At 38.9% G+C, this 16,008-nt stretch overlaps 1 protein-coding gene across 3 annotated transcripts in view; it reads right to left on the minus strand.

Moving 5' to 3' along the window:
* The window catches only part of MCC (MCC regulator of Wnt signaling pathway), a 197,812-nt gene that overhangs the window by 18,414 nt on the left and 163,390 nt on the right, over window positions 1–16,008 (minus strand). For all 3 annotated transcript variants that reach the window (XM_085214547.1, XM_085214548.1, XM_085214549.1), the window contains 3 exons: window positions 14,647–14,747; window positions 12,082–12,265; window positions 5,766–6,000 (listed from right to left, as the gene is read on the minus strand). In XM_085214547.1, the coding sequence (XP_085070673.1) occupies window positions 5,766–6,000; window positions 12,082–12,265; window positions 14,647–14,747 (520 nt within the window). The remainder of the gene's footprint in view (window positions 1–5,765; window positions 6,001–12,081; window positions 12,266–14,646; window positions 14,748–16,008) is intronic.

The raw sequence follows: 16,008 nt of genomic DNA on the forward strand, positions 1-16,008 counted from the left end.
AATACACACAAAATCACACCACCTGATACACAAAACACCATCAAAACAATAACTAGCAAGTTGGAACCACATTCTCATTATTAAAACATGGCAAGCTCTAGTTGTCCTCGTGTATTTACAAGCTGAGTTCGTGTTTCAATTTCTTTACTGAAGTTCTGAACAAATTTGTTCACTTTCTAAACATTTCAGAAAGAAAGACAATTGTTGGATATCTACCTGAAAACAAATCACTACTTATTTTTCATACCAAAAAACATATTCTAGTCACAAGAATATCTGAGATGCCTTGTCTTACTCTTCAAAAGTATTTCTTGGTATGACATTTCTTATTAGCAAAGATTATGCAAAGAATGCTGGAACAAAATCAGACTAATCTTCTCTGAGTAAGAGAATTTATGTTCCTAACAAAACTTCATTGTCTGCATTAAATGTAGGCAGTGCATACAGGTATAGTACAGTTACAGAGAGCATACTGTAAGCAAAGTAATCTTAGCCTTATTCAGAAATATAAATCATGCAAAAATAAAATTGGCATCCTAAAACTGCTCAGGCTTGGAAAAGTTTGTATGAGCTTTAAAATCATCAATTTTTTCATTTACTTGTTTATGGATTGAAATTTAGAAGCACAATAGTTTCATTCCATGTGATTTCTAGAAATTTAGCTGTTAGGCAAACAACGTTAACAAAAATACAAAAAATATAAATAACTGATAAATAATGATGAATCAAGTTAGTTACAGGAACTAAAATGGACTGTCTAATTGTATGTGCTTAGCTTTTTAATCCTCTATTTATAAAGCCATTAATCTACTTAGCCTGGGTAGTGAGGGCTGAGAAGTAATTTACGCAGAGTATTCTGGCACTTACGTGAATATAAGATACTCTTGACAGAGGGTTATAGTCTACCTTCATGAGAAGGGCATGGCAAAATATTCCAAGGCTGGAAGCTGAAGCTAAGCAAATTCAGCCTAGAAGTAAGGAACATTTATGTTCTAAAGGAAAAAGGAGAATTTAACCTCTGGAATAATGGATCTATGGAACTTACTTTTTTCATCACTTAAAAGTTTCTACTTAAAGATGAGGTGTTTGTTTACACTGTCTACTAGCTCGGAATAAACACAAGGGCCAGTGGTGAATTAGCTACTTTGTTTATGAAGACAGTAAAACCAGATCATTATGTAGCCTCATCTCGTGAATATCCAAATTACTCTCCCTATATCAGGCTTCTCCTGTCAAGGCAATTGGACTTTGAAGAAGAGATGTGAAGACAAAGCAGGGGTAAAGTGGAAGAACTGTCACCTACTCCCTTAGAGAGGTTCGTGGGAAACGAAAAAAAAAGGATGAGTGGGAAGGTTGATATTAAAGGCTAAAATAACGGCTGAGAGTTCTGTCTTAGATACAGACTGTGAGACAGGGTGGCAACAAGTAATATTTCACGTGAAAAGAATTTAAGTAGATCAAGTTTATTTATGGAGTTAATTAGTCTTTACATATGTGATAGTTTTTTCAATGAAAATATGTTTTCTAAGATAGCATCTAAATTTAATTTCAGTGACAGTATCACCTCTGCTTATCTACTACAGTGGGTTTTTTTGGGGGGTGTTGTTTAAATTACAGAATTCTAGTGAATTGTGTACTTAACAGAATAGCCTCCTCAGAGCACGGACCTGAAATACAAATGAGCATTTTATGCCCTGATCTGAAAGTTTGGGACCCTACTCAGAATATACCCCCGGCGATCCTGGTGGAGACAGTCAGAGAGCTTCTTCTCCATCTGGACTGTCACAAGTCCATGGGACTGGATGGGCTACACCCTTCGGTGCTGAGGGAGCTGGCGGGGGTGATTGCCGAGCCCCTCTCAGCCATCTATCAGCGCTCCTGGTTAACTAGAGAGATCCCAGAGGATTGGAGGCTTGCTGATATGACTCCCATCTTCATGAAGGGCTGTAAGGAGGATCCGGGGAACTATAGGCCTCCAAGCCTGACCTCGATATTGGGGAAAGTAATGGAGCAAATCATCTCGGGTGAGATCGCACAGCACGTGCGTGGTGTCCAGGGGATCAGGCCCAACCAGTATGGGTTCATGAAGGGCAGGTCATACTTGACCAACCTCATCTCCTTCTACGACTGGGTGACCAGTCTACTGGATAAGGGAAGGCTGTTGATGTAGTCTACCTAGACTTCAGCAAAGCCTTTGACACGGTCTCTCACAGTATCCTCCTGGGGAAACTATCTGCTCGTGGCCTGGACAGGTATACAATTCTTTGGATAAGGAACTGGCTAGAGGGCTGTGCCTAACGAGTAGTGGCAAATGGAGTTAAGTCCAGCTGGCAATCCACTACAAGTGGTGTCCCCTAGGGGTCGGTACTGGGACCCATCTTGTTTAATATCTTTACTGATGACCTAGATGAGAGAATTGAGTGCATCCTCAGTAAGTTTGCAGATGACACCAAGTTGGGAGGTAGTGTTGATCTGTCTGAGGGTAAGGAGGCCCTACAGAGGGATCTAGATAAGCTGCATTGCTAGGCTCAGGTGAATGGGATGAGGTTCAACAAGGCCAAGTGTCGGGTCCTGCACTTTGGCTGCAATAACCCCAAGCAGCGTTACAGGCTTGGGGATGAGTGGCTGGATGATTGTGAAGAAGAAAGAGACCTAGGGGTGCTGGTTGATACTCGGCTGAACATGAGCTGACAGTGTGCCCGGGTGGCCAAGAGGGCCAACGGCATCTTGGCCTGCATTAGAAATAGTGTGGCCAGCAGGAGCAGGGAGGTGATCATCCCCCTCTACTCAGCACTGGTGAGGCTGCACCTCGAGTATTGTGTTCAGTTTTGGGCCCCTCACTACAGGAAAGATGTTGAGGCCCTGGAGCGTGTCCAGAGAAGGGCAACGAAACTGGTGAGAGGTCTGGAGCACAAGTCTTATGAGGAGCGGCTGAGGGAGCTGGGATTCTTCAGTCTGGAGAAGAGGAGGCTCAGGGGAGACCTCATTGCACTCTCCAACTTCCTGAAGGGAGGTTGGAGTGAAGAGGGGTTTGGCCTCTTCTCCCAGGCAATGCACAGGACACCAGGAAAAAGGCCACAAGTTGTACCAGAGGAGGTTTAGGTTAGACATGAGGAAAAACTTCTTCTCTTAGAGGGTGGTCAGGCACTGGAATGGCTGCCCAGGGAAGTAGTGGAGTTGCTGTCCCTGGCAGTGCTCAAGAGGCGTCTGGATGAGGAGCTGCGAGATATGGTTTAGTAGCTTGTGGTAGCAATGGTAATGGGAGGGTGGCTGGACCAGGTGATCTTGTAGGTCCTTTCCAACATTGTGATTCTATGATTCTATGAAACACTGAGTACTTGCAGTTATATTTCAATTCTGAATTTGGGTGAAAACTAGAATGAAAATGAAGGACCCTTCATTTAATATAATCAGAACCACCACAACATTCTTAAAATTAAAATCTATGCTGGATGTGGTCATATCAGAAGAATAAAACAGCAAGAAAGTTCTACAAGTCATGAAAAAAGACCCCAAGAGGACCATTATACACAAGACACAATCTTTCATTAGCAAAACAAATACATCCTTTGGAATGCAGAAGGATAGCAAAACAAGAATTATTTAAACCCATCAGAAGTAATCTCCTTGCTAACTGGGGCATAACAACTGACCTCAAAGCAAGACACACTGAGTAATTACAAACCACAGACAAGAATGTATTTGGAAACATGGTTAATTATTGCTTGAAGCAAAGATCTGGATTTTACAGAAGCCCTGATGGACAAATAAGCCTTATCTTCTGGATGAGTGGAAAATAAAACAAGCCAAGAGAAGAACAGAATAAAATGTGAGGCTTCTTAATACCACCTCCAGCCTATCTTTTAATGGATCAGCTTCATCAGTAATTAGGAAAAAAAAAGGTGTAAAGGCATCTTCAGAGCACCATTAGCATAATACATAGATGTAAGAAGCAATGTAACTGGTTATCATTTTTTTCCTGGAGTCATAAATGACAAGTGTCAAAAGGTATAGGATAAATGCTAACAAACACAAATTTTAAGAATAAGGCAGCAGGTCACAAGACCCAATACTGTAGGAAATACCTCAGTAGCTCAATCAAGCTGTACCTATCCTTGCTAAGAATGCTGGAGGGAAGGAATTTAGTAAGAGAAGCTACATAAAGAAGTCCTCTGCATCCTGAGTCCATCTGCTTCAAGTTAAAGAAGAAAACAAGTGTATATACTGTTCTGATTAAACTTCGTATTTCAAATACATACAAATAATATATTCTGAACTCTGAGAAATTCATAGGCTTAGCTATGCTAAACAGATGAGGAAGGTGTAATGCAACAGTCAGGAAAGCTAATAAAGTAGTACTTTCTCCTGGGACCAAAGGATACACAGTATAGCTCTGCCTTTGGGCCTCTTGTAATGTTTTACCCAAAGAAGAAATGGAAGTGTTTTCAATTTCTGTGGTATGAAATGCCATCTACCATCAAATACTTTCCAGGTTTTGACAACCTCCAGTTTTTTCACCACTTCCTTTTCAGGAAATTAAAGAAATTTTCTGCAATTGTGAATTCCAGTAAATGATAATCAATTAATAGTACTGTAACATGTTCTCTCACAGAAAGGATTGACGATTATTCCAGCTATGTAAGTAAAGTGTGTGCCTGCTCCAGTACAAACTGCACAGGAACCAAACAAGAACAAAGATGACTTCTGGGGACATTTTCTGCATTGAAAACTCAGTGTACTACATGCAGCACCAAGCTACGGGTGGACACAGTATGTGAAAAGCATAGAGGGGAGATTCAGGATAGATGTTAGGAGGAAATTCTTCACTCAGAAGGTGGTGAGGCATTGCCCAGGGAAAGTGTGAATGTCCCATCCTTGAAAAGTTGCTCAAGGCCAGGCTGGATGGGGCTTTGGGTGCCCACTGAATCGTTTGGTTGAATGGCAATACTGCCCATGGCATGGGGTTGACTGGATGGGCTTTAAGGTCCCTTCCAACCCAAGCCAGTCTGTGATTCTATAATTACATTTTTGTTTGCCTCTCTCAATTTTTCAAGTCAATATGGAAGCCAGATTTAAAATTATATAAACTGTATACCTGGTGAATAAAGGCCAGTTTGTCTAGATCCTATTTTTAGAGCTGCACACAGAAACCAGGCCTGCAATGTGAGTTCTCCTAAAATCTCTGTTCCTGTTTGTCATTACAACACTCACTCTTTGTTCTAGCTCTAACACAAATTACAAATTCCAACACACTGTCTAGAACAACTCTGGAATTCTGACTGCTTGAAACCACTATGGATGAGAGATTTTTACAGACCATTCTTCCTCCCACAGCAGTAATAAAAGGAGGTGAATTTGTTTTGCTCGAGTTCACAAACATTCAAGATGAGCATTTGCATGCTTGTAAGTAGTGAACAGTCTCTTGGGAAGTGCTGTATCATGCTTTTTGGTCACCCTCAAGCAACTCAGCTGCTGTATCCTTTAGAAAAAGCATCTGGTGTGTCAAGGAGAGCATTTGAAGAGTAAAGCCACGGATGAGGTTTTTGCCTAATTCAAAACACACACAGCTCGTCACTGCTAATGCACTGCCTTCTGTCACTGTTTTACTACTGGATTTTTGGCTTTGATTATTCACTTCAACAAAGTAACCCTTTATTACCCAGCAATCACTATCAATGCCTCCCATTTGGATGACATTCTTAGCATTCTTAGCACAATGGCTTTGTCAGCGCTGTCTGTCTGTCTGTTGCATACAATTAAATTACCTTCATAGCCATAAGTTCCTGCATCAAGACCGCATTTTCTAGGTCTAACCTCTGGCTGTCTCCACGAGGTTTAACGTCATAACTAAGGGGATCAATGTGAATACTCTCCAGCTCCAGCATTGTTAGTTTCACTGCTGCTCTGTCATTTTTCAACTGCTGGATGTAATCCTTCAGTCGCTGCTCATCCTCCTTTGTAAACTCCGTATCACAGCTGCTTGCAGTTGAGCTTGTAGTACTAGAAATAGAAATAATAGTATTAAAAAAAACTGGAACGCATTTTGTATTTTTCTATCAAACACTCTTTAAATACTTCAACACAACTGAGTTTTTCTTATAAGTTCACAGAAAGGACATCCGTGAAGTGGAGTGCGTGTTGCAATATTCAGAAGATGCAGAGGGATGTGACAAATTCAGAAAAGAAATTAATTCTCTAAGCTGCATGAAAAAATCAGTTTCACTGCAAAGCCAGATCGTTAGTGATGTGTAACTACATTACTGTTTATGGAATGCTGTCTTCTGAAACAAGTCTTCTTTTTAACTAAAAAAAAAATAAATAAAGCTACTTCAGATTTCTTAGCAATACACTACCAGGTCAAGTTTTTCTCTGCTGCTCTGCCACAAATTCTTCATCTTCTTTGTGAAAAAGCATCAGCTAACAAGAAAGTATCAGCCTGCTCCTCATTTTTATCTGCTGACGGCAATACCAGTTACTATCTCATATTTCTTATGAGACAGATACAGGAATCAATCAAAAAAAAACCCAAAAAACAAAAAACAAAAACAAAAAAAACAAACCCAACCATTGGCAGCTATCAGAAGGTAGCATCTTTCAATTTATGTTAAGATAGATTGACTATACTGTATACAGACATTCCTTCAGGTCCAGGGAGGTTTAAAACCAACCCATAATTTAGCTGGATTTTAAATAAAAAGACATCATCAGCCTTGTCAGAACTGTTTTTTTCCTATGGGCATAGTTTCAAACAAATGACTGCCCATTAGTCTGCCCCACATATGTTTACAAAGAGATGCAGATAAGGAAAACTAATGTCTTGTTAAGGATAAGGGTGGTTTAGTGCTGCCTCCTCACCTACATGCGTGACAGTGTTGTAGGGGGCTGAGATTGATACAGCTTTAGAATTTCCAGGACTAAATATGGTTGCAATAACACTTAAAGGAGAATAAAATGCTGTGTTGTTTCTATAACCTCACTCAAAGCTGCCTGCTGTCTCCTGAGGTCCTGTAATTATCTGTTGGCTAAGGGATAAGTCATCCATTAACTGTGCTTGTCTGGAATGCTAGATGATCTCAGTTATCAGCAGGGGAATAAATCACTTTCTATATCAAATTGCATTGCTGTTCAACATTTCTGTAGGAGGAAAAAAAGCCCCACCCGCCACATGCTGTGAGAATCAGGATGATGTCCTACTATGTATTACACAAGTGAAAATTGGGAAGCCTATCAAGATAGGCTTGGTTTTTCTATTTTCTTTCAGTTCTACTTTAACTAAAGCTCCACTGATTCTTAAGTGCCTCCAATAATTCCCAATTTTTCCATACAGTCCAAGCATGATCTTGGAGGAGACAGAGTTGGCAGATCTACAAAGATTTCTCAAAACCTTTCCCCCTCATGAAATAATGCATTGTATTTCTTTTCCACAGTTCTCTACTACCCATTATACCTTCTTTTTCATACAAGTGCCATATTTTCCACAGTACTAGTAAACTGGTCTTTTGTTTTCACCCATTCCCATCTGCAGTAAAGCACAAAACACCCAGCACTTATACTGCACAGAAACTTCCAGGTTGAAAGAAATTTTTACTTGCTCCTCATTAGAGAATCTCAACTCGTAAATCTCACTTTACTGAACCTACTGGCACCCCTCTGAAGTAGGTGCTGATGTAAAAATCATATAGGTAGGTAACATGAGAAATATTTAATTCTATACTGAAGGCATGTTGCAAGTTTCCTCAACATCTAAAGACAGCATTTACACAGCTCTCCTGAACTAAATGTGAAACAGCTGTTACCAAAGAAAGGACAGCTTTGAAAGTCCACTCAGGCTTCAAACCTTGGGACAAAAATTGCTCATCTTAGTTTTCACTTGCCAAGAAGGAAAAGCCTAGCTCTCCTGCTGGGAATGAAAAACAAGCAAAAATGCTGATAAGCCTATTGTTATGTTGTGCTGAAACTCAAATTTGCAAGATATTCAGATTTTGGCCCTTAAAGATATACAGCTATGCAAGTCCATCCAAACTAGGGAAGGCAGTCTGGGTCACTGCCAGTGATACTTAGGCTGCTTTTACTTCAGTCCTGGCTGCCTGCCTGCCTGCCTGCAGCTGAGCTGGCTCCTCGGAGCAAAGTCTTTTTTTTTTTTTTTTTTTTTTTTTATAATATAAATAAGATGGAGGGAAGTTCAATGGGGACATTGTCTCAGACAACAGAAGAAGGGATAAAAAGATCCTTCCCTCTCCCCCAGCATTCAGCAACCAGCCCCCACCCAGAAATGGGCAGCAGAATGGACAGCTAAAAGGCAGGGTGCAAGGCCCACTTTGAACAGCTGCAGAATCAAGACAGTGTGATGAGCCACTGCAACACCACCACAACGTTTGTGAACTCCCACAGCACAGCTCTGCCAGAGCGCGTTCCTTCAAAAGCCCTACCCTAAATCTTTCCACAGCCATAATGATAGTCCATTGATGCTCTGTTTAAGCTGGTAAGCACATGATCCAGAATTTCAGACACTGCTCTCCTTTTTAATGGCAACTGGGAGAAAGGATAGCAGACTGACAGAATGCAGGCTAGTATGGTACAATGTGCAGTTTTATTTGCCTGTATGAGTGCTTGTTCATGAGCATGTGTGAATCAAAGGCTGTACCTGGATATAAATGAGCCTTCCAACAGCGTCACTGAGTAAGTTATGTATATTGTAGAATTTTGTCAATAAAAGCCTGTATAACATTCAATTAATCTACTGAAAGTCAAATCAATACAAGGCTGACAGAACAAAAAGAATGGAGTCAGTATTGGACCACTGCATTTGAAATAATGTATTTGATGGGAACAAACTATATGTGAGCCAGCAGTCCTCTACGCAAATCCTGTGACTTGAGGTCTGAGACAGCACAATGCTGAAAGACAATAACTTCAAGAGAGACTGAAAAACAGTATAACCAGCCAAAATACAAGCAGTGAGTTTGGCTAAATACAGAACCTTTGGTAAAACTGCCCTCATTCCTGAGACTACTTCAGTCTAGCAATGAAGATACCTGTTAGAATATTTTGAAGTAATTTAATCCTACACTTCAGCCAAGATAATCCTGTATGTCAGTTACCAATCTGAAATCCCATGAGATTCTGATGGGTGATACAGTCCTGTGTTTGGCTATGTCCAGGAATTCTCTGACACTACATAAGACTGACCAGAATTCCCTCTGCATACAAGAGAGCGGATCTTCCCTGTCATTAATCCAAATGTAAGGCTGAGTTTACTGACATAACTAAAACCCTCCAATTTAATTTAGCATTACAATTGCTGCTCTTTCATTCTGCCTCATTCTTTTCCAGGCTGCAGTCAAACTTCACTGATAATGTATGCTCCACAATTTGGTTCTGTTCATTCAAGTAATTATGACTTCAAACTACACCACAAACTATTTCTATTTTCAAAAATTAATTGACAACATTGTCATGCTGCTGTCAGTCAAATACACTGAAATGCTTGCTGTTGTTTTTGTTCATTTCACCAGTGTCAACCTCTGCAGTGACATTTCATTTCATTTCAGCTGCTCCCTTTTGCAATTGCTAACCACTTGTCACCATTGGCTCCCCTCGCATTTTTCCTCAGTAATGTGTTCAGTGATTTGACATTCAGAATCACATTTGAAGTGCCAAACTAAAGATGGGTCAACACTTTTACAAGTTCCTATTCTATAAGATTTCAAAGAGTAGAGAGAATTCTTCAGTTGTCACAACACTCAGTGAAGGAGGGCTTCCACCACTTTACTTCCTCTGCTCTATTGTTACAAAGAGAAAAGGGAACAGTACGCATTCACAGCTAAAAGCCTGCAGTACTAAAACAGTTACAGCAAAAAGAACAGTCTTGCAGATTCATAGTGCATTTGAACCACATAATGTAAAAACGTTTTCACTTAACTGCAGTGGCTCCTGAACGTCAATTTACAGAGCCCTCACTGATGATGTGGATTCTAAACAGGTTCTATACCCGTTTTAGAGATTGATAAGTTCTTTAAGACAAATACAAATATTTAGCAGGCAAGAACAGCTAGAAATCCAGAATCTGCCTTCCTACCTTTGTCTGGATTACTACTGCAATGGAAAAATAAAGGAAATGTGAAACATCAACACTGACGAATGAGAGACCTGGAGGTCTGTGGCAATGGGATGCCTGTCTACAGCAGCAGAGACCAGAGACAAGAGGACAAATAAGGATGGATTAAGAAAGTTGCAACACAGGCAGTGTAACACTGAAAAACATTCACAGGGTCCTGGAAAGAGGAAAAAGGGGATCCTGAATGACAGGGAGAAGACAGTTAGAATTTTCAATTTTTTAATCTGAGACAGAGCACTTATTGATGTAAGTACAGAAAAAATGGGTAATTTCTGAAAGACTACACAACTTCCACCTGCCATAAAGGTGTCTGTAAGCTGAAGAGTGATTCTTCGCATTTGAGATAGGGTTCATGGGAAAAATCTCAAAGAAGGAAAGAAGATTTGTATTTCATGCAGGAGTTAGGGTTTCAGAAACGTTTTCACTGTGTTTAGACAAGAAAAATTACACTGGGAGCAGTGAGAGATGGGAGAGGCAAATACATGCAAGTTGTGATCAGATCAGTGTGTCCATATGAACGTCCCCCTTTGATTCTGGAATATACAAACTACTAAAAAAAAAAAACAACCAAACATTTAAGCTTCGAATTCATATCAGACATCTCACAAGGAAGGGAAACATTGAAATATTTATGAAAAGAAGAAAACATCCTTTTCGATTACAAGAACGGTAAAGAGGATCAACTTGAGTAGAGGTGCTGCATGTATGATCATTTAGAACACATTCAGATGTAGCTACAGAGAGGGCATAAGTGCACACAGGCTGAGGCAAGTCAAAACAGCTTTCTATAACCTCTTCCCAAAGTTGGTCAATACTTTTGGTATTACGAGCAATCAACATGTCACTAGCGCACACACCATCACATTAATTTCTGAAAATAAGGCTTTCTTGGACTGATAGAGCACAGTAAAACTTTTCCAAATAAAATGTCTAACTCTTACTTGGGCCTCATTCCCTCAGGTTACCTTCTCCCTGACTTTCTAGCTATTTCACGCTAGTCAGATGGCAGGAAATAAGATCCTCTAGAGAAGGCATCAGCAAAAAGAGAAAATGATATAGTACTAAAATAAACTTCTAAAGTGTCAAAAAAAATGACAGCATTTGAATGAAGAATTGGCTCAAACTGATTTAAAATAAAATTTTAGAGTGAATCTGAGAAACCAAAAAAACTTAAAAAGAAGAATGTTCATCTATATTTTCATCTATATTCAGGATGTTTGCCAAATTTGTATCCATAAATGTGCACACATTTACTGCACAGAGTACAACTATACAGGCAGGGAACAACTCAAAATGAAGCTGTTAGCAGATGTTTTTGAGCTGGAACATTAATGCAATAATAATGGAGCTCATTTAAGTTTCATAGTTTCTTAGTTCTTCAGAAAAACTGAATCATCCTGCCCTTTTCTGGAAGATTTTACTGTCACTTATTGATGCTCATTTGTAATTTGACTTGCAGTGAAGGAGGAATTTTGAGTCAAAGGGAAATGAGAAGACAGAGAAAATGTTTCAGAATGAAATGGCTGGTATTGAAACATTCAGGAAGTAGCACCTGAACATTCCAGAATTTCAATCAAAGAGTAATTTTGATCTTTACCTCCATATATGTGTGCTGTCTGCATACAACACATACGAACAAGAATTACACAATCCAAATTCAAATAAAGCAATAACAAAGTAACTGAAGTAAAACACACATAACATTTTTGCACTTTATGAGGAATGTCTAAGTTCCAAATCATCCATTTGCAACAAATTTATACAAAAAACCTTCTTGGTGCAGTTGCTGAAAGTCTAAAGACAATTAGATCAGTGGTCACGGTCAAGTCACGGTGACTTGAAAAACAAAGCAAAGAACTCAGCAGATTGAGGTGAAAAAGGTAGTTCAACAAATACAATAAAAATAATGTTTGTTCTGAGATAACACTCTTGGGGAGCAGGAAAGCAGATGAGCTGTGAGTTACCTCGTGTGGCTGTTTGATGAGAGGCTTTCCCAGGGCTGCACACTACAGCCAGTGACTGCATAGGCTCCCCCGCAGCTCCCATCCAGTTTCATCAGCAAGGCTTTTGCTGCGTTCTCAGCTGTCTTCCTGCAGTCATGAGCTCTCTTAAGCATTTGAGTGATGTTTTCATCACCTGTCTGGTCACCTAGTTTTAAATAAACAATCTGTTTCAGAGGCTTGAGTGACAAGCATGATAAAAATTGCAGCAATAGACTTGCTTTGATGCATTCTCAATGTACTAACAAGACAGTGATTACAAATTATGTATCTGTAATATGAAAACAAGCTTCATTTCTGTGTGAGTATCAGTTGTAACCAACCTTCTGGCCTGAATCTATCTTCCTTTCAGCCACAAGCTCCAAGAACTTGTTGCTCCAGGTACATGTCTTAAGTACAGTTTTACCTTAACTAGTTCAAAAGTTTCTAAGGGCATGCACTGCAGATCAAGATCAGGTTAAGAATCATTCTATGATTCTATGAAGATGCTCAAGTTAGTAACATGATAGGAAAGCACCAGGCTAAATTACAACTCCTACTCCATATAGTCCAATGCTGTGTCACAGCACAATTATTTTCAGTGCCTTTTCTCACAAGCACTTTAATGTCAAGCCTAATGCGTTTGCCAGACCACGTTCATACAGGCTCCCTTTCCACCTGGAATGATTGCTTTATTTTCTACAAGCAGCCTTTCAGAGTGCAAAGCCACAGATACTAAGCCAAGAGAAAGTGAGCACTGCTATTTATTAATTTGCTAGAATTTCTCATAACTATGCAGCTGTTAAGCCATCACTTCAGCAGAGGCAGGACAGAAATCACAGCAGACAAAACTCTTGACTCTAGCTGCAGTTAGGAGTACAAATCAGTAAAGTAGGATAACCTCACGGGTACTCTGAAATTTTGACCAAAACTAGTATATACCCTACTTACATACAGTGCAAAGACGCCATAACTATCAGCAAACAACAGCTTGTTCTATCTCAGACTTTGACCTCATCCTGATTTGAGTCAAATAATCATATTTGCTAAGCAAAATGCATGCAGTACAGATAACTTTAATACAGAAGAATGGGATTGAGAAAGTTCCATTAAGAGCAGCTGGGTACATAAACCAAACAACCTCCTCCAAAACTGTGTTACGTAGCATGCAATCATGCTACTATTTCTATCATGCATATAAATGCATACAAGATGATACCCTATTCAATCCTAAAATATTTATCTTTTCTAAGATTTTTATCTTCTGTATGAGTTGGAAATCCACAACTAAATTAATTTTTGCTGGCCACTTATCTTTCATAAACAGTGCGGAATGACCAAACACTGGGAGTAAAATGGGTGAAAAATAAAGACATCAACTGCATGGTTCACTGCAACACAAAGGTAGTGAAGGCAAAGTCAGCTGTACAGAGGCCTACCGGTAGCACTAGAGGAGATACAAAATAAGCTGAATGTTTAGTAGCAGGGTGACTGTCGGATGAGTGCATCCAGCTTTCCAAAACAAGAGGCTGTACTCATCAGTCCTGTGCCTCTAAAGCCAGATGGTCACTTCATTCCTAAAAGCTTCTGGTTTACGTTTCAGTGATTTTTAAGAAGTCAGCACTATAAATTACAATCTCATCCATGCATTTACTATGCCTCAGCAAAGCAAGCAAAGTTATTCTTTTCTTTCCAAGGGCTTCTCTTTCTACTCAAGGATTACTGGTTATCTTCACCTACTGTAAGAGGAATGGGACTGTAAAACACGTTACCATTCACTGTATAAAGATCTCTTACCATGAAAGTAAAATGAAGGTAGCACTAATGTCAAATTTCAAACACTTCTGAACAGTACCACAAAAAAGTCTCATTCTATTATTCAGAGAACAGCATGTTAAAAAAAAAAACAACCTTCACCCACTCCCAGAATTAGCTGTATACAAAGTAAGTAAACCTCCATTGTAAGAGGCTAATATCCCAGACAACACAGTAAAACATAAGGTATAAAACACAAAATCCAGAGCAAAGGTAAAATACAGAATGAAAAACTAGAGCTTTTTTTTTTTTTTTTTAATTACTAAATACTACTTCTGTAACTTCAACTTTAAATTAACTACACCAACTTTGGGTGGTAGGTTCAACATGTAGTTCAAACAAAATCTGTACTTGTAATTACCACAATTGCATAACTTTGACTCACATATGCTCAAAAGTATCACTTAATTATTTCACTCTGTACAGCTGCATGCTTGTAGCAGCATCATCACTGCCAGAATAGGCATCCCCAGTGACAACACACACAATCCAATTTATATATGAACATGGTATACATCTATAAATAATTAAATGTTGAAAGCTGATTTCACTCCAGGTTCTCTTTTTCTTTTTCCCTATTCTCTGCATGTGTAAAATTAATTACTTAGTCAAAACCAACAAAAGGCCAGATAGCATTCCTAAGTGGTGGGTCATGAGATGACCCACTGTTACAGCTAACTTCAATGCTAATAAAAGTGGAAAAAAAAATAATGAAATGACTCATTGAAATCTTACCAACAGAACCAACTCCTGCAGCTCTGAATTGCTCAAGAATGAGACTTTGCTCACTTTCTGCCAATGCCAACAGCAGCTCATATGCTTCTATGCACTGTTCACTGAAAAAGAAAAACGTAGGAAAAAAGACGCTTGCAATCAGTAACAAAAAAAAAGGTAGCTAATAATTACATGATTCTATAAGGGATATTAAGTGACATTCTTAGCTTCTGTTACAAGCATTCAACAATCTCTTTCCTACTGATGGCCCTGGGAAACAGAAGATAATGATCTGATGTGATACAAGCACCAGAAGCATGTTTCAGACAGTCACTAATATGCCTGATGGTTGAGAATATCCACCTGAGAAATTCTTTTCCAGCCCTCTTAATATATAAAATACGGTATTCTATACTGTACAACAATATTATAGATCAATATTATATAAAAACTATTATATGAGGAAAGAAGAAATAAGAAAAATACTTTGTTTCTCTGTTCTGGGCTTTAAGACATTCCTCTACGCAAGCCAAGATACTATGTACGGTTTTGAGTCCTCATTTCTGATGCATTTTAATTTGTTTGAAAACAGATACGTACCTATCTGCAATGTACATTTTCTTACAATTTGCCCAAGGCTGATAGTAACATAATACATTATTTAAAAGACACACAGTTTGTTCTAAGACCAGAAGTGCCTGGTCCAAATTAGCTGCAGTTGGAGTTAAATTGGAACATTCTTTTTACATAAAGTTTAAAGTAAATTTAGATACTTGTAACCAAACACCAAGCTATTCTCTCAAAATTCCAACTAATGTTGGAAAGTCACTCTGTATTATGGGGAGTGTCTCTGAAGTCACTCTAAATTACAAGGAGTACAACACAATTCCTCGGACTACAGGACTTATGAAAGGTACTCGATTAACACAGACAATATTTAACTTAAGATCAGAAACAGCATACACAGTCCAAATGTACACATAACTCAGAAGGACATTCAAGGATACTTTTATTTTTAAGGGAACAGGTATTCAGAACTTAGGAAACTCTTTGGTTTCAGAGGGAATGTTTGAAGATACTAATGATGGTATCTGAGCAATGGAGACACTGGACTTATGAATGACATGCAGTTTAGAGGCACGATACAATTTTCCTCCTGTTATACAAGGATGAGTTAATAACGAATATGTTAATTTCTCCTCCACCCAGATATCATAGTTTTTCTACATGCACATAAAGGTATAAAAATAATTAAAACACAATCTCAAATGTTAATTCAGTGTTTAAAAATTGAAAGATAAATTCATATATCACACTTCTAGATTGAGTTTGCTGCTGCTATTGAACTGCGTCTGAGAAACACATATCAGCAACTTCAATAAC

This window comes from Meleagris gallopavo, chromosome Z, assembly GCF_905368555.1.
Source record: "Meleagris gallopavo chromosome Z, MGAL_WU_HG_1.1, whole genome shotgun sequence".
NCBI classification, from domain to species: domain Eukaryota; kingdom Metazoa; phylum Chordata; class Aves; order Galliformes; family Phasianidae; genus Meleagris; species Meleagris gallopavo.